This window comes from Hylaeus volcanicus, chromosome 2 (genome assembly GCF_026283585.1).
Source record: "Hylaeus volcanicus isolate JK05 chromosome 2, UHH_iyHylVolc1.0_haploid, whole genome shotgun sequence".
Classification (NCBI taxonomy): Eukaryota; Metazoa; Arthropoda; class Insecta; order Hymenoptera; family Colletidae; genus Hylaeus; species Hylaeus volcanicus.
In genome coordinates, this window is record NC_071977.1 from 18,896,300 (window position 1) to 18,915,884 (window position 19,585).

The following is a 19,585-nucleotide window of genomic DNA, read 5'->3' on the forward strand; positions in this document are numbered from 1 at the left end:
AGTAAAAATCAAAATATCAACTACTTGGAGGTTCCGACGATAGGTGTGACGACATAGTTTAATAAACTTTTTCGATTTTCTGTTTCAGATTACCAGGAGAGCCAAAATCACCTGCGCCAGCGGATAACTTTTTTTTTTGCACACATGCATATTATTTTATAAATTAATGACGAAATATTTTTTACCGAAAGAAAAATTTGTATTTACTTTCCTTAATCATACCTTTAAGGGGAAAAAACATTCATTCAATTTTATGCAATAGTTCCTGAGAAAAAAATTATTGAAAATATGCTTTTTTTTGTGCGTTCACAGCGAAATGCCCCTTAAAGAATATTACAGTGGTCTGTCTCCCTTAATTTATTCCAATCTTGGCAACTCTCTCGCGTGACTTCTAGTCCGAGAACGCGATTCGGAACGAGACACCCATTGTTCCACGTGCGTAAGCGGCTGTCACACGGTCCAGTTCCTCTTCTTATGTACAAGGCAGACGACAGTCTCACGTGACGTATCGCGTAATAATTGCTCCTTCCCGCGTGTCTTCTTCCGCCCCCACCATCGGCTTCCTCTGTTCTGGCCCTTACCACGAGATACCGGTGGAACGGAGCAGTGCCGCATAAGCGAGCGTGGAAACCGGTGGATGTTGTTGTTTATCAAAAAAGGACGAACGGTGTTACCGAAACGTTGGTGTTTTCGCCTGTTCTGCGCGTTTAATTTCGTAAAAACTCGCAGTGTTTACGTCAAGTGATCGCGAAGAGGAAATAACTGAAACGGAGTGGAAAATGGGTAATGCGTTCTTCTGTTCTCGACGATCACGTTTACAAAAAGGATGCGACGATGAAATTGAAGTTAATAAAGGAACTTGTGACATATGAGACGAGACGTATACTGACTGTCAGTTAAAATCTTTAAATAGTTCATCTGGCGATTTGTCTGATCCTTTTTTTATAATACGTGAAAATTATGCTTAGATAATGCTACATGCATAAAGGTAGATTTTATTTGATTTTACTAAATATTACTGATATTATAGTAACATGTCAAATGCAGGAGCATTAACGCTAAAATGATCAAACCAGTCAATTTGGTCCATATACTTCAAACGTCTTTTTTAAGTCGATCATCAGTTCGGAACCATGTTTTTACTGTGATTTTTTAGGACAATTAATTTGATCGTCAGGATATTCTGTTTCTCCTCCATTTTGATCTCGGTAGTTTTGGTGTTAAACTACTGTATATAACACTAAGCTAGGCAATAAACTACTCCTATCACTTAAATTATTAAAACATGTCAATTGAAAAATCATTAAACTATCGATTTTATTCATTTAAGACAATTTTCATGTTTTATTTTAAATTGATTGATACTAATACAGCCACTGAGATGTATGAAACGTAAACAGCACTATTATTTACCAACTTCATATTGAAATTTTCAAGCCTTTTTTATTCCGAGTTTCTTTTCTAGTACGCAACTGTTTCATTATTTTAATACAACATACTTTTCTTTCTCAAAAATATTCTTGTTCATTTCCCAATCTGGGTTAAGTTGCTCGATCACTCTACAAGTCAATCGAGAGCTCTTGTAACATGAGACCTCATATTTGTTTATGTATACTATTATCAGAACCTAGTGGTTCTAATATTTTTCATGATCCGTTTAGAAATTTCGTGATTTTCAGTTTAAACATCTCTTGCCCATGGTCCCCCCAAAATACACAATGGTTCACTGAAGGGGGTGAAAGAGGGTGAAAGAGGGTCACATGAGAATAAAAACTCTAAATAAAAAGAGCTTATAAATTTGTGTTATTCCTGTTGTGAATTACTGTTGTATGTAACGGGCACACGTTGCATGTCGCAATTATAATGAACGGTGATTTATGGACTGAAACAAATAGTATCATAAAAACATGAATCGTCCGTGACCAAATTAATCGGGGATTATGAAATTCGTTATATATAGAGAGAAACATACTTTAAGCTGTTCTTGTTTATAATTTCAAATTATCCGTCGAACGCGACGCCCTTGAAGCATTTAGAAAAAAAACTGACCGCAATGGAAATTGACTGAGCGTGAGCGGCTCGCGCGCGCCAATTTCTTTTAACGAACCTGGATGACTAATCTTGTTGGGAGTAGGATCTTTAATCAAACGTAGCAACTCATTGCTAATTATCGAGTTATCGACCTCTTCGGACGAGTCCAGTTAACATATTTGGCATATTAAAATAAACGTAATGGCTCAATTACAAAACAGGTAACCAGCAGATCATTTCACGTCAAATCCATCAATTTTGTATCTTTATGTCTGAGACTTTGATCATATGGGAATTAGTAGTGTAAATGAAATTGGATGGGAAGTTTTAAGTAATTATTTTTCTAACTTCGTAATAGTGAACACACAATATAGATGTATATCTAACATCCTGCGAAAGCACGGTAAAATCAGAAGTTACAGGATATTCTTGAATCATTTACAGTGGGTGTAGAAAGTATTCGTACACCGATCAATTTCCAAAAAAACTGTATAAAATTGTAATTTATTAACTTATTTTTTATAAACAATGACATTCTAGATATTCTCTGAAATCTCTAGAATAGATGGATTACAAAAAAAATAACTATTTATGTAAGTTGCGAAATTAACAGGAAAAAAACAATTAATCGATACAAATGTTGGAGCAGTAAGTATTCGCAGAACTGTTTAAAAGTGCTTTACTGGAAATTTGATTGGCGAAACAATAAACTAATGTGTTTACGTTACAAAGTCTACTGTAAATGGTGGTTCGTCATGAGAATCGTACAAATACTTATTGCTTCTATACCTTCACCCACTTTTCGCATTTTTTTTGTTAATTTCACAAATTATATTAACTAGTAAATGTTGTTTGGACTATATCTATCTTAGAGACTTCCGAGAATATCTAAAATATCATTGATTTTTGGGAAATTGATCGGTGTACGAATACATTCTACACCCACTGTATTTATTCCTTAATTAGTTAACCGGCACATGACTTTGAACTCTGAGCAGAAGTACACTTGATGTAGGTCCACTGTACATAAAAATACATAAAAATCAATTGACCGCGTTTTCACCAGGTCCACCTGACCCTCCAGCGGGTGTTCCCAGCATCTGCTGTTCCCCAGGAATGACCACCATTAATTGGAGATCGTCACCTTACGACGGAGGCTGCACAGTCACTGGTTACACCGTGGAGATGAATCGTCTTGGGGAGAGCACGTGGACGACCGTTGCAGAATCCTGTCACTCGCTGAGTCACACGGTGCCGACTCCTGGAACGGACACCATGGCACCCGGTGAGAGATATCGATTCCGTGTTCGGGCGGAGAACATCCATGGCGTCAGTGAACCAGGAAGCGAGTCAGAGTTTATCAGAATCCCCAAGGAAGGGGAGACGCAACTCCTCGATGACGAGGAAGGTGAGTATCGAGAGGAAAAGGTCGCCTCGGTGACTAAGGGGAAGGTCAGTGACAGACACCAATTTCAATAAAATTGCTAGCGTAGTAATAACATATTAGATTGAACGGAAAGTTCGTTCATTTTTTATGAGATGTTACTTAATTCCTCTGCTACACAATTTGTTTGTAGTTATTTGTTTCTTTTCGTAACTTAAATTGTACATAACATGTTTATTAGCACGTTGATTGCCACATGAATATTCGTGAACATTTCTATGAGAATAAAATTTTCTCTTCAGACAATTGAAGTCTACGTAATTGAACCTTCGTCGTTGTACTCATTTTTATAACGTTATCGAAATTCGTGTATTCTAACCAAATTTATTTTCTTTAATATCTTATCTTCAAAATTCTTTTAGTTAGTTCGATAATAGAAAGTCTTAGAGCTTTCATAATGTCTTAATCCCCAATTAAGGATGTTAAAGGTATTCAAATATTCACATTCATACAAGGACTAAGAGAGACATTTCGATGGGACATTTCCTCTTACAGGCAGGCCTACGTCTTTCCTGTTCTACAATATCTCTATGGTTTGAACACTCTTAAACACCTATAATTTAGGTTATAAAATGTCACGAACTTTCTGTTCAACCAAATATGTTTTTCTACTCATTTAAATTGTAACGTTGTTGTTCGGAATGGGGTTTGCTAATAGGAGTACCACACTCCGGATGCTAAGTTCTCCAGATACGCCCCTGGAACTTTGTAATGCTAGCTATGTTTACTGCAACTAGTACTTAGTGTCGTCTCAAAAGAGATTTCCACGCTAGTGCTTTCCTCTTGCAAGTACTATGATGACTAAAAATAATGCCTGTCACTGTAGTTGGACGGGGGCAAGGACGTATTTATTGCAAGGGTTAAAGTTCTGCGGAATATAGCAATAGTCACAACTTAGCCACTTCACGGTTTAAGAACCTATTCATCTTAACATGAAACAATTTAACTATTATTATTACTATTAATATTTTGACTATTCAAATTTAATATAAATAAAGATTGTCCCTACATTTGATCCTCTTTATGTATAGGATGAGGCAGCTAAACTGTTACAGAGCGATAATGCCTAAACAATCGTAGATACAAAAAAATCTTACAGGAAAAAGTTAGAAGGTTCGAGGGGGTTTACCTTATATAACTATTGCTTTTTTTTGGTCCTCAGGGTGTATCAAGGTCATCGCCATTTTTTTTAAATGTAATGTCTTCAATGAATATTTATTCTGAACCGTGTTTGTTATTAATATTTTAATTATTAATTAATATAGCACTAATAATATTCTGAATAAGTGCATATACGTTTTGATTATCTTTAACATATACTTGTCATATTCGTTATTATCATAAATGCGTAAAACTCATAGTGTAGTCATAAATCGTAGGACGACAATTTTATCGATATCAATGTCTGCCATTAGCAATCTTCATCTTGTAAGAAGCTAAACGAGTGTTTAATCGAGACGTTGTTTCCAAAGAATTCGAGCCGGCCTTCGAAGCCAGAGTGGTGGAAATGGAAGACGGACGACTGTTCGGCGAACGATACGTCATCCTCGAGGAACTTGGGAAAGGTCGATACGGAACGGTGAGGAGGGTCACAGAAACCTCATCTGGAACCAGTTTCGCCGCCAAATTCGTGAGGACCATCAAGACGAAGGATCGCGAACAAGTACGGGAAGAGATTCGAATTATGAACATCCTAAGACACCCAAAACTTCTCCTCCTGGCCGCTGCGTTCGAGAGTCCTCGAGAAATCATCATGATCACGGAATAGTGAGCATTCATGCCTGCAAAACCGATCTGGGCATTTTTGAAATGATGTTATTTGAAATGTTATTTCAAGCATTACGTTATTTTATTTCATAATTATATTCATACTTGTGATCATTTTTTATATAACATTATTTAAAGTACTATATCAGATAACATATTATTTTGTTTAATAATTATTTCAAATTTTTGTGAAGCCATTCCTCAAAATTACATCAGGTAAAATCACAAACACGTAACGAAATAGGAAACAGTTCTACGTTAATTAGTTAAGCTCAAGGAAACATAAATTTCTTAAAATATATTCTTGTCGTTACGTATTCTTTTGAGGGCTACTTTTTTCGTAAGATTTAAAATAAACAATTAACAAAATAATGTAACGAGAATTTATTTTAGGAAATCTTTATAGCGATTTACTTTTATGAAATAGCTATTATTTCGGATATATTTATATTATCTTTATTTTCAAATAACTGCATCGAAAGTAACGGTCCGTAATAAATCATTTCAAATATAGTTGCTTCTTATTCTCATTTTGAGCCTAAATTTGTCCAGGTTTGGTGGAAAATGTTTGCGAAACAATATTCGTAAATCTTGTTACGTTAACGATACGTGGCGATTCACTTTTTCAGTATTTCCGGGGGCGAGTTGTTCGAGAGGGTCGTTGCCGACGATTTCACGCTTACGGAGAGGGATAGTATACTTTTCATGAGGCAAATCTGCGAAGGGGTAGAATATATGCACCAGAACAAAGTGGTCCACCTGGATTTAAAGGTGATGTGAAATTCTATAATTAAATTGAACTTAATTACTATTCGGTGGAAAGCACTGACCTTTGCCCAACAAACTAACCTTTGATCTTCACATTCAAAGTTGTACCTCTAGGAATTCTTAAAATTTTGTTTAAAAATTTGACACAACATTTTTCACATATGTATTTGACGAGGAATAAAAAAGCAATCGATATTTATTTTGATAAGCTTTACAGTGGTCTGACCCCTTAAAGTTTTAGTAGCCTTCACTGAAGCCCTTGACATTGTTCCACACTCAAGGCTATAATTTTAACTATTCTAGAGATTTCATCAAAACGTAATTTTCTTAAAATGTGTATCTTTCAAAAAATAAGAAGAAAAGCAATTAGAATAAAAAAAAAAATTAGTGTAGCGCCTCCTAAAAATTTTAGTAGTTTTCAGTCGAACACAAAAAAAAATCATAAACTTTGCTTTCTTTCATTATCCAAAGTGCTATGAACTTTTAATTGACACCTGGTCCTCTTTCCAGCCGGAGAATATAATGTGCAGAACGCGAACCTCTCATCAAATCAAACTGATAGACTTTGGTCTCGCTCAAACCCTCAAGCCGGACACACCGATCAGAGTCCTCTTCGGCACGCCAGAATTCATTCCGCCGGAAATCATAAGCTACGAACCGATCGGCACCGAGTCGGACATGTGGAGCGTCGGTGTGATTTGCTACGTTCTGTAAGTATGTCGCACCTGTGATTCTAAGGTAGCACGTCTCAGCACAATCAAAATATTCCCTTCTTACTTTAAGAATATACATACTGTAGTGAAATTATGTTTGCGTCGAGCAAATATTTATTTACTTTATAAATCCATGCGTTATAGCGTATCGATATTTTAATTAGATTTGTGAAAAGATTTATTAAATAGTAAACGTGACTCTAAACGCCTAGATTGACTGGTTTGTCACCATTTATGGGTGACAACGACGCCGAAACCTTCGCCAACATCACTCGAGCCGATTACGATTTGGAGGACGAGGCATTCGATGCGATATCGAACGATGCTAAGGATTTCATTAGCGGCCTGCTCGTCAAACGAAAAGAGTACGTGTTTGTATTTTCTATAGACTTTATGTATTTATCGTTACTATATACGTATATTAAGCTGGCGTAGCCATTTCAAAAGGCCAATACCAAATTAACACGGTATTTTTTTGCTATTTATTTGCTATATATTTACCAAAGAATGAATTTTTTTGCTCCAGTCGTTTTCAAGAAACAATAGCTATGCTAGCGTAATATTAAGCTAGTGTAGCCACTTATGTATCTCTGTGCCTAACAGAAATATCAATTCCATTCTTGCAGCATATTTGTTTGCTAATTATTTGCTCTTAATCCACCGAATATTTATTTTTTTGATTGCATTATGGTGCATGGTAATTGGACAGTCATAGACGATACGTACGTAGGATATATTTTATATTTGATGTATTTCTTAGGTGGAAGAAGGGAAAATGAGGATGGCTCCATGAATCCCTCAATAATAGTGCACCGTGATTACTGGGATACTTAATTCTATTTAATATAAACGGTGATACAGAAAAGGAGTAGACTAGATGTTACGTGCATTCTCGTTAACAGTCGCAGATCGAGAGATACGCAGCGATCGCGAGCGCGGAACATCCGCGGTCCCGCGAGTATCGCTTGTCATTATGCAGCGCTCCCGGACACGCGACATTTGAACATATCTAACAATATTCTATATTAATATCTTATTTTGCGTATGTATGTACGCTCTGTACAAATATCATATATATTTATATAATAGCACAGATATATCTACTCTATATGAATACACTTACATAACGTGTATTCTTCATGTTCGTATACGTTATAAATTCATAAAATTTGCTGTCTAATTACAACGATCACGAATGGACCCACGTCACATCAATATAGAAAACGCTCAAGTCATCGTTTTGTTGTTTTCGCAATTATTTACAAAATATGTGCCCTCGAAAATTATCTTTGTCAAAACAAAAAAAGATAAATTAGAATACACAGTCTCATACAATTGAAGCAAAAATAATCGTAGTTCAGATATTTATTAACAATGTACTATTATTGCTATTATACAGCAAAATAATGACTCAAAACACTTCTATTTCCATATGAATTGCAGCAGATTTCAAATTAAACAAAATTCCTGGCCTTGGCTAAACATCCACACTTTTATTAATCATCGCTATTCCTGTTTCATAGAATGCGTATGTCGGCAAGACAGTGTTTGGAGCATCCTTGGATGGCACAACACGCGGAAGCCATGAGCAGGATAGCCTTGCCTACGGAAAAACTGAAGAAGTTCATCGTACGAAGAAAGTGGCAGGTAAGAATCTTTTAGATTTTGTTTGTCGTGTTTGCGTTGGTATGCCCATGTTTTCGAGTGTTCCCTCCTTATGTTCATTTATGTTTAATCGGTTTTACATATAAAGATCAAGAATTACCTACCATTATAATTTAAAAGATTCTGAACCGTTAGCGATACACAGCTAAAAATATAAAAATAATTCCAACTTTTAGAGCTACCCCCAAAGAGAGATCGCCTAAATCGGCTCTTTATGTATATCTCACCCAATTTAAACAATGAACATAGATTAAACTTTGAATTTTATAAAACAGAACGTTTAAATTGTCCACATTAACTCCATCCAAAATTTTCTTTCGGGTTCTTACTTTGAAAAATACTCCTCCACGATTATTATAGTTACAGGATACATATACCAGAACATTGTATCAATTATTAACCCTTTCCACTCGAGGCCTTTTTTCTGGTATCTATTAGCAACTCGAGATGCTGTCTTAGTAATCTATTGCCACGAATGCTAAGCTTAGATTGACTTCGAAGATGAGATTTCTAATTTGAGATTTGAAACTCAGGTCACCCTTACCCCTTCGACAATCATTTTATTGACACTTCGGGTTCCAATAAAATTAAACTTAGACAAACATTATTGCTGGTTGATTTACTGCATCGCATTAAAATGTAACTGAGAGTCACATCTCGAGCGCAAAGGGTTAAAAACAACGTCCAACCATTTACACAGCAAGAGATTACAAATGCCACTTTTCTCAGTGACCAAATATACAAAACCTAACTTCTCGTTTGTACTAACGTTCAGCATGGTGTTTGATCGCGTTGCTTGTGCGCGTGCTTTCGTTTGTCTAAACAGAAAACAGGAAACGCCATTCGTGCATTGGGTAGGATGGCAATCCTTTCGGCAAACAGTAGACGAAGCCCTACGGCGACGGCGGAATCGTCGCCCACCTCGGAACCAACATCGAATCCCATCGAATCGCCAAGAATGATCGATTCTGAAGCACTCGGCGACGGTCAATATAGGAGCAAATCTGGCAAAAACATTGAAAGCTCGCCGAACCGAAACGAGAGAAGCCCAACCGAGACGGACAACCGCGGTAGAAGCATGTATTCGTTCTGTTACAAGACAGAGGTGAGCATCTTTCCGGAAGAAACGTTAGACTCTCCTCTAAAGATGGACACGCACACGCCATCGAACCTTGACGACGTGTCCCTGAGAAACGAACTTCCAACTCCGAGGAACGTCACGCGATCGTGTTCACGCGGAGATGTAACCGAAGAGACTCGCGAAACGGATACCGAGAAACCGAGCTCTGGGGAAACCGAGGACCAAAGCAACGTTTACTCGGAAGGGTTAGCCCCTGTGAGACGGCTGGAAGAAGAAATCGAGATCGTCACGCAACTCCAAATGGAACGGCGTGTACCGATAAAGGACGACACGTCCGTCATAAAAAGCGTCAATTTCGAAGCGAGAAATCCGAGCAGCACGTTCGAACACGCCATAGAATCACGATACGGGGACGAGAATCTTTCTAATGTCCACGAAGACGTGTTTACGCGGTCGATATTCGACGAACAGACTAACGTCGCAGAATCCTACGAAATACACTCGATGCTGAGCGAAGAACATCGCGTTAACGAGGATGAGGCGATGTTTGCTAACCTGGAGAAGGAATCGAAGGAGAAATCGGAGCAAGAAACGAACGTAAATTCACAGAAGCTTCGACGTGTCTTCAGAGGTGACTCGCGGGACTCGGGGATCGGTGACTGCGTCTCCAACTTATCGGCCTCTTCGCAGCACGTGAACGAGCTCGGTATCTCGTCCATCAAGGAGGAAGAAGATAATGAGAATAATAATGGTAACATTAAAGACGTGCCTGGAACGATGGAAGAGTTCCGTAAACCTTCGACGAGATCGACCGACACAACGAAAAACGTAGCTACTCTGAGTGCTGTGACTAAAGCTTCGCGTGAAAGTAATCGGCATGAAGGTGTGTTTGATGTTAAGTTTGTTTTAATTGGTCGATTTATTGTAAAGGGTTTCCCAAAAGAGAATTTAGGTTTTTGTTTTTCAGTAAAATACGAATGGTACGGATTATAGCCGACTTTTTTTATTTTAAGGTAGTTGTTTCGAGATAGTTAGGTTCAAAAGTAAAATTGGACATTTTTTTTAAGTATAGTGTAGTATCCGCGCCTCCCATACCTAACAATAAGGAGTCAAACAAGAACACGAAACTTAGGGTACGGGATTGGTCGCGTAGGTAATGCGGTCGACTGTGGATCCGAGGATCGTGGTTTCGAATCTCCGTGCCTTATGTTTCGTTTAGACTTCTACAATAGTCTTACTACATATATTCTCACACACGTCCATAATAAACTGGCGTGGTCAATTTAAATCAAAATAGACTCGTATGATTCATATTTATTCAAAGATCAATCAGATGAAGTTTTATTGAAATTTTCCATTAATTAAATCCATGGAACAATTACCAGAATAAAAAGTTCACGTGATTGCAGTTAAACGTAGTAGAAGAAATAAAATGCTAAAGCTCCTTTTGGAAACATTTTATTATAAATAATAACTTTGTGGGTAGAGCTTGCTATAAATTTAACGAAATTTCGAACTATTCGATACAACGAGCTGGATTTACTATTCATTGAAGAATTTCTATGAATAGACTGCGGATTTTCATGGCAGGTGAAAATATGGGAAAATTCATGAAAATGTTTATAAATGCAAAAGCATATAAAATATCAACAATATAATGTTCATGTTACACCGTTTGGAAGACAGGACAAACTTTCATTTATACTTGAATTCTTTTTCTGTATCTATGAAAATATGAATTTGCATAAACATCCGCAGTCTAGCTATGAATTTAACGAAATTTCAAACTGTTTAATACTATGAAATGATTGATGCTATTATAAACGACTTGTATAAAAGAAAAACATATCTACAAGTCTGATTATGTATATCGATACAGCATCTTTGTTTGCAGTTGCCAGCGATATTGAGGACCCAAGGCTGCTAATCGGTCGCGTTCGGAGTAAATTCGTCCCGACCGGAAACGTAAGTCGTACCGCAAAGTTGTTCGAAAAGGAAGCAGCCGCGTCCAAACCGCCTTTAAACGTCACCCAGGTATCGCAACAACGCACGTATCCTGCGACTACAGTGGCGACAGGAAAGCCCAACAATGAAAGGATACAGAAAGCTTTTGCATTCTGGAACAAGTAATGCATGCCACGAGTTCGATGACTTAGACTGCGGATTTTACGCATTTTATACTGCGCTAACGTGGAAAAATACATAAGAAATGTGTCTAGATTAATATTTTTTAAACGAATGGAACGAATGGATATCAATATTCCAATTTGGACGAGTGCATACATTCTGCATACGTTTTGTACACAGTTTTCATATATGCATAATCGCATAAGATCCGCAGTCTGTTAATGTCGTTCGAATGGCAATCGACCTTTCCACAAAATACGAGAATACTCAATCGTTTGAATAAATTCTAGGGGATATTTATGATCGATGAAAACTCGATAAGAAAAAACAATGAGATTAGTATAAATAACGTTTTCTAAAACTTCTGTATTTAAACTCTTTATATTATACAAATTCATTGACGCGATAATGAGGTGTTGAACAGTAGAGTAAGTAAATCACGATTATAATAAGAATCTATTTATTTAAGAATTTTCTTATCAGTCACGTGTAGTCCAAGACGAATGTTTGCGTTGGAGAACCTAGCAATATATTGCCACATATTTGCGTCACGGTGATCACTTTTCTAGGTTTCAATCGGAATTGCACTGGCAAACTTTGCGGTGCGAAACGATCGAGAACGGATGAAAATTCGATTATTAGCACTGACTTTCTTTTTTGTGTAGATACGTACGGTAACTTCAACGTGTCACGTATTAAATATTGACGATTTTATTGCGACCCGATAAAAAACGCGATAGGTATCGTTTGTTTGCCTTTTCGATGCGTGTAAATAGCTGTCAGTGACATTTTGCAAGCGTAGCACGATAATGTACTGATCATTTTACTTCCTTTGCACCTTTTATTTTTCTTGCAGACATAAAAACGCGATTACATGTATTATTATAATTGTAAGTAATACGTGAATAATGATATCAAAATAAAGAATATGTAACCTCAATCAGTGTATCATATCAAGATTTTTAGTTTTACGAACAAGTAATAAAATATTAATGACACTTGGTAATTACGAAAAAGTTCTACAATATACTTCTCAACGGAGTTATAGAAAGTAATACAAAAAACCATTTTGGTAACTATTGTACATGTGAATTGAAGTTATGAAAGATGGAAAAAAATGGTAGAAAACGTAAATAGTATATTATAATAGTATATTAAACAGGAAACTCGAACCCCCAGTCTATTTTTAGTAGTCGATGCGTGTAATGATAAGCGCTTCAAGTAGCGAGATATAGATATAGATATAGATATGTGCGACACGCCAGATAATTTCAATTTTAAAAGTAGCTCCCACATTAACAATTGATCTCGACTAGACCTTGCCCCGATCGACTGTCACTCGTGTCTCTTGAACAATGACACGGGAAGTAAATCAACAATAATGACCAGGTAATTTATATGTAATTGGGTTAGATTGCATAAGGCAATCAGATAAATGCAGTCCACGTTATTGTAGTTTTTTTATCCAAACGGTTCCAACATGTTCGAAAATATCTTTGAGAACTTCACTGAAAAAACTCTGATTCAGATCCAAAATTTGTATCTAAACATAAATCTTACCATTGCTGTTTCAGACTTTGTTGTATAAGTAGTGTCGAGATAAGACATGCATTGCATTAGTCACGAAAACGCTAACACACGGAGAGCATCAACTTTATTAGGTTATCACTACCATAGCCTGGAATTCTTGACCAGCTTTTGTCAAAGGTATTATTAAATACATGCTATTATAAAACAAAGATTTTTTTTATATCTTCTTCTATGAGTCCCATGATGGTTACTACTTGTAGTCTTTTGCTTTTTTTTTTTCATATATTCGTAATTTGTGCACACATTTTAAAACGTTTGGAATATATCTCAAGAAGATTTAAATTTTACACAAAGATGTTAAATAAACTTCTTCTGTATCTCCTATAATAAAGGCAAAATTTTATGAAATTTTAACGTCTCAAATGTATTTTCATAATTTTTTGTTTCTGTCTTTCTTTAGCCTGCAGAATCACCGCATGAAATATATATATATATATACAGGGTGTCCTATAATTAATGTAAGAATCGTAAATGAGGGGTAGCTGAGACGATTCTGAACCACAATTTCCTTTGCAAAAATATCGAATGGTGTTTCGTTTTTGAATTATTAACGAAAAACGAAGCACCATCCGACATTTTTGCAAAGGAAATTGTGGTTCAGAATCATCTCAGCTACCCCCCATTTACGGTTCTTACACTAATTCTGGGACACCCTGTATATATATAATACGGCATACCTTCCGTGTGTGTATACAAATTGCTCATTGTCTAATTGCTCATTGTATAATATATATATATATATATATATTACTGACAATCTCTCAATCAGCAATTTGTATACACACACGGAAGGTATGCCTGCCATTACCCATTCAGCGGTGCATGTAATTTACTCTGACGTATTTATAATTTCTTCGTTCGATTCTGCAGTGATAGTGAACTTTTCCTTGGTGGTTAACACGTGCGGTTCCGTGACTATCAACTCACACTCTTCGCCAATTTCTAAAATATTCAACTCATTCTTAGTCGCAACTTTCCAAGCGGTCTTGATTAAATCATTCCTTCGTAGTGCTGGATGCCTGCATTAAAAATATTGAATTTATCACTTTAAAAAGCAGAATGAAACGTTTAAATTTTCATAAGAACCGTTCTACGCCAAGTCGAGGAATTTTTGCGAAATTGAAATATGACCAGGTAAAATGTTAACTTTACGAATAACATATGGCTTACCCTGTCTTAGCGAAATTGGTCCACATGGTTGTCATACGCTCCATAACAACTCTATCTTTCGTGCCAATAGCTGGTGGTTCAGGATTGTCAACTTTGCACGAAGGCAAGTAGAACAGATACGGCAGTTCGTCCCCATTAGTTGCCTCTATAAATTTTTAAATGTTCAATGTTTCGAAGTCCGTATATTTGTTGTGGATACAAACCATAATACAGAGTGGACCAAATATGAATGGTAAAAGATGATAGGTTCAAAGAGCAGTATATTTGTAGAACCGTACATTTTTTATAAATTCAATGGTGCATTAAATTGTTTCGTTATTTATTATTCTCATTAAAAATATAAAATTAAAACAGTGAAGTGGTACAAAAATAATTATTGCACGAGATACTATAAATAATTGTCTTCAATGAAGGAGATGCTGAAACGCTTCGTGACAACGTTATCAACACTTCATACATCGATATATGCGCAAGGTGCAACAATAACCAGAGATCACCTTAATCATGTAATGAAAAATTAAATGTTATGTAAAATGTGTAGAATGTAAGATGTGTTTAAACATTTTCTTTAATAAAAACATTTATTTAAAATATTTCGTGAAATAATAATTTGCTACCATTTCATCTTTATACTTTGATACATACATAGTATGACGAAAGCGTTCAATCTATGGAAAGAAATATGGATTTCCACTTAAAAAAAATGATACAACTGTCGAATGCATAAATGCTTGAATCATTCACCTTTTTCCCTTGATATTCTTTTTCTAATGGTATTGACGTAATTATTACTTGTAACAATTAATCAGCCTACGCTGTATATAAAATATAAATACCATTGACTAGACGTTTCGATCGGAGTTCCTTCAACGATTTTTCATTTCCGACATACTTGAATCTGTAAAAGTAAGTATACATGGATGTCCTTTTTACACGATCTTCAATGAATAACTTGGTGGGAATGCCAATGTAGATGTCAGTCATCAAACGCAGAAACGAGTCCACTTTATCCCTGCTAATTGCTTGTCCATCAAAGTATCGATTCTTGACGTCTTTTAATAAATCATCGTTTTCCGCGGGTGTTAACTCTTTGAACCCACTTAAGAGTTTCGTGTACTCGGGTAGATTACGATTGTAGTTATCCACTGCTTCCTTTTTATTATCTGAAACAAGATATCATCGTATCAGACCTGGACAAATTTTAATTGAAATAAGAGTAACTATTTGAAATAATTTACTTGGAATCGTTATTTTGAATACAGTTGTTTGAAAGTAAAGATAATATCAATTCATTTGAAATAATAGGTGTTGCAATTAACAAATTATTTCGTTATTTTTTTTTTTATTTCAAGAAAGAAGTAATCTTCAAAATAATATGTAAGAAAAAAAAGTTGTTTTGAGAAATCTTTATAGCAATTTGCTTCGAAAAAATTCTTTCTTCAAAAAGTTCAGAGATAGTGAGAGATTTTTTGTCTAAGCCCATCTTGTGTTATCACAAGTCAAGGTCATCGAAGCTGCCTCCCTAATTGTAAGGTTTATCGTTAATACGTATTCTAAACTAGCTTGGAATCGAAATTACCATTGAAAAACATGATGGATTCGCCCGACGTGTATCCTGCCATAATTGGAACAGCACTGTCGTGTGCCCATAAATAATGAAGTGGCAATGGTAACACAGGGTTTACCGCTACCTCGTCGCAATTTATTCCAAAGGGTAGGTCGAACATGCCTGCCTCCTGTGCAACAGTAGAAAGAACTTACGATTGTCGTGTGCTTAAGTATTTTACGATTGTGCGACACGGTAAGAGAACAAGTTTTGCCTGTTTTGTGAGAATACGATTCTGCATCTTGGCGATTTCCTTAGCAGGCAGCTTGCGCATCTTTTCAATAATTTCCTCGGGGTCGGTAGCGTTTATTCCAAGGAGAGATGCAAGCTTCCTACCGCGAGCTGGACGACTTTGTTTAGTAGCCCAGCTAGACGTCATAGTTCCACTTTGGATGATCGCTTTGTGAAAGAGCCCTGAGGTGAAAGGATAATTTTAAAATGTACTGTGATACTTTTCTTCTTCAATTTTAATACATTAATGCGCAAAACTTAACGAACAAACTTTTAAGCGGTTCGAAAACATGGAAGTTTTCAACCGATTGGAGTGAAACTCCGCGAGGAGTAGTTTTGAAGTGTCCTTTGGATGTGTGTAAAGTTACATGGGCGCGGGTTGATGCGAAGGGGTTAATTCACCCCCTTAAAGAGGGGAGCGTCGAAAAACATCACTTATAAAAGTGCCAGAGATAATCGAATGGGTTGAAAAAATTAAAAACACATTTAGGGCGACTCTGTTTGATCCCCTCTACAAAATGCACCCCTTGAAATCGCACTCGGACAAACCCACCCTCACAACACCCCACCACCTCTAAAATCCACAATTTTTGGACGACGGTCTCGATTTTTGACTCAATGCATTCTCTGAACTCTCCTCATTCAGAAAATGCCATCACCCATACCGTGCACCCCATAGGCACCCTTTGGGGGGTGGAACAGCTCGCAAATTTTCAACCCTCTTCGTAAGGGAGCACTTCTACACATCGGATGTTTGTTCTCGATACGTTAAGGATGAATGCCGAGAAGGTCCCGTTTCGAAAACTGCCCCCAGAGCTGAAGGGAGGGGGGCAGAGGTAAGGGTGGTCCACCCCCAAGTGTAAGGGGTGGAACGTTGTCACGTTGCGTGGATTACATGTCCAACAGTCCAGGGCATCGAGGCGACACAGTTTTGATGTCTTTTTCTCCCGTGAATGGCAACAAATTAGGAAAATGTCGATTTTTTTTAAAACTCGCTTCCAACTTCAAGCCCATCTGCAGGGTGAACGTTTAAAAGTTTGTCCGGCAAGTTTCGCGCATTAGTGTAGATTTTTACACTTTGCAGAAAGGCGTTGGCTGGAAATATAAGGCTTATTGTTAGATTGTCATGCTACTCGAAAATGAAGTATTCTTTGGAAATCAATTTCAAGAGAATGGACGCAAGTTCTGACTTTTATTTTTACATGATGCTTGTACCTTGAAGATTAGAAGAAATTTTGTTAGTTATTGGACGGGTCATTTTAAGAAGTTCGGAATTCTTTGGAATGATTACGGTTGATTAAAGAATTATTAAGTTCTAATAATAGGTAAGAAATGATAGGTGTACCTTCCGCTTTCGGCGACAAAGTTAAGGCATGAGCTAATACTCCTCCTGTGTTTTGACCAAAAATCGTGACGTTTTTTGGATCCCCTCCGAAATTGGCAATATTGTCCCTGACCCACTCCAAAGCTGCGATTAGGTCTTTCAGGCCGATGTTCCCAGGTGCAGCTCGATGATCAAGATTTAAGAAACCTTCAAAATTTCAATAAATATTACGATTCGGTGTTAATTATGCGATAAAGGTGATCAAATATTTTATAATGTTATTGAGAAACAGGTGGACGAATTTTAAGTAACATATAGAGCGATACAGGCAAATAATAAGTGAACTTTCAACGTTTCTGGTTCGTGGTAAAGATCATCCTTGGAATCACTAGTAAGATTTGTTTGTAATATTATGTAGTAAGTGAGTTAATGCTTAACTTGTTGTCCTTAGAAATAAATATTAAATAAAAGTGTTCTTTAAATCAATAAGATTTTATAAAACTATGCAATTTATGCTACACAGTATTCCAGAAAGATTTCTTTACAATACACTGGAGTAAGTCATTGCTTAATATTATAGAATAAAAACATTAATATCAAAACATTTTTTCGATCAATGTGGAATAGATTTACACAATCGTTTCTATCGACACTTCAGAGACCTCAGAAAGTAAAATGATTATGAATATCATGACCATTGCCATTAATCACATAATTATATTTTTTACTCTATCTCTTTTATAATCATTTATAACTCATACTTATAACTCAGTTAATTACCAAAGACAGGGCTTCATCATGCCTAAGAAGTTAAAAATTTCATTACTATTTCTCTGTATCGCTGTGTAAGGATCATCCAATCTCTTAGCCGATATATTTGTATAATTTTCTAAAAGAAATTGTTCGTATCAATAATTGCAAAGTAATTGAGTTCGAAAGGAAAGTATAGCTAACCGAATGCACCCAGTCTGTAATTAGCTGTAACAACAACGACATCTTTCTCGAGCAAGTAATCAGGCCTCGCGGCATCGAAACCAGCGTTCCCCGACGTGAAACCATTCCCGTGGATCCAAAACATAACTGGCTTCGATTGACTCACGGATTTGGTGTAAACGTTGAGGTAAAGACAATCCTCGCTTCCAATTACTTTGTAGGGTGGTGATTCCCCTGCTTGAATACATATTTTTCCGGTGGGTACAGTACAATCTTTAATACTCATCCACAAAAGTGGTGGCTCTGGATCCTATGTTCCAAACAAAAATATAAATCCTCAGTGAAAATGAATACTGTGTCGATTAGAAACATGGTTTGAAATGAGTGAACCTTAAAAAAAATATATCAAACAAAAGCTGTACATCTCCATAAGATATGAAATTGTTATCAAATATATTTTTTTCGAGAAACAAATATTTTTCGAGAATCACTTCCCCCTTCCTTTAGGAATTTTTTCCTTACAGATAATGGAAATTGCTGCTATATGTTATTCGCCGAAATATTAATTTTGTCAGAGGAAGTGAAAAATAATTTTTATAGACAATCTTAGATTTTGACCAAAATCGACGGTCAAGAACCCTGTTAACAACAATTACATTATATATTTAAAATTTGTTCGGTATCTCGAATGGTTTCAAAGATACTAGAATAAATAACCAGAATTATTTCGAAGGGGTGTTTCTACCATTAAACCCGTTTTATGGGCAGAATGGAAAAGGCAATCTAATTAGGTTCCCATGAGCTTTATTCTCCATATTATAAAGAATGATTTTCAATCAGAAGAATAAACAATTCATTGAAAGTTGAGATGGTATGTAACTTCTTAAACTAAAGGGTTTTCCAAAGCGACCTTTAGGATATTGTTTTTTTAATAAAACACGAATGATTGGAATACATTCTATCCTTTTATTTGAAATGAAGGTACGCTTAAACAGGAGAAAGTAGTTTGTTATTAAAAAGAGGATCTCAACGCCCACTTCTGAAAAAGCCTTTATTTAACAGAGGTAGATCAACACTACACATTTTCCTGAACCGCCTGAGAATATTCTAAACGACAGTAATCCGAATCTAATCT

General features: G+C 36.3%; 2 protein-coding genes across 4 annotated transcripts in view; one reads left to right on the forward strand and one right to left on the reverse strand.

The window, feature by feature from the left end:
• Positions 1-12,536, forward strand: part of LOC128884950 (titin-like) — a 99,462-nt gene extending 86,926 nt beyond the window's left edge. For 2 of the 3 annotated variants that reach the window (XM_054138667.1, XM_054138669.1), the window contains 8 exons: positions 3,098-3,439; positions 4,948-5,242; positions 5,872-6,013; positions 6,521-6,720; positions 6,936-7,088; positions 8,247-8,370; positions 9,215-10,352; positions 11,364-12,536. In XM_054138667.1, the coding sequence (XP_053994642.1) occupies positions 3,098-3,439; positions 4,948-5,242; positions 5,872-6,013; positions 6,521-6,720; positions 6,936-7,088; positions 8,247-8,370; positions 9,215-10,352; positions 11,364-11,599 (2,630 nt within the window). In that variant the 3' untranslated portion in view covers positions 11,600-12,536. The remainder of the gene's footprint in view (positions 1-3,097; positions 3,440-4,947; positions 5,243-5,871; positions 6,014-6,520; positions 6,721-6,935; positions 7,089-8,246; positions 8,371-9,214; positions 10,353-11,363) is intronic. The other variant, XM_054138670.1, reaches the window with a different exon arrangement.
• Positions 12,537-13,233: 697 nt separating this feature from the next.
• LOC128884953 (esterase FE4-like) overlaps positions 13,234-19,585 on the reverse strand; it is a 6,838-nt gene continuing 486 nt past the window's right edge. Inside the window, exons 2-8 of the mRNA XM_054138674.1 lie at positions 18,472-18,760; positions 17,539-17,724; positions 16,177-16,376; positions 15,936-16,092; positions 15,193-15,519; positions 14,357-14,501; positions 13,234-14,205 (exon numbers count right to left, since the gene is read on the reverse strand). Coding sequence (XP_053994649.1) covers positions 14,016-14,205; positions 14,357-14,501; positions 15,193-15,519; positions 15,936-16,092; positions 16,177-16,376; positions 17,539-17,724; positions 18,472-18,760 — 1,494 coding nt within the window. The 3' untranslated portion in view covers positions 13,234-14,015. The remainder of the gene's footprint in view (positions 14,206-14,356; positions 14,502-15,192; positions 15,520-15,935; positions 16,093-16,176; positions 16,377-17,538; positions 17,725-18,471; positions 18,761-19,585) is intronic.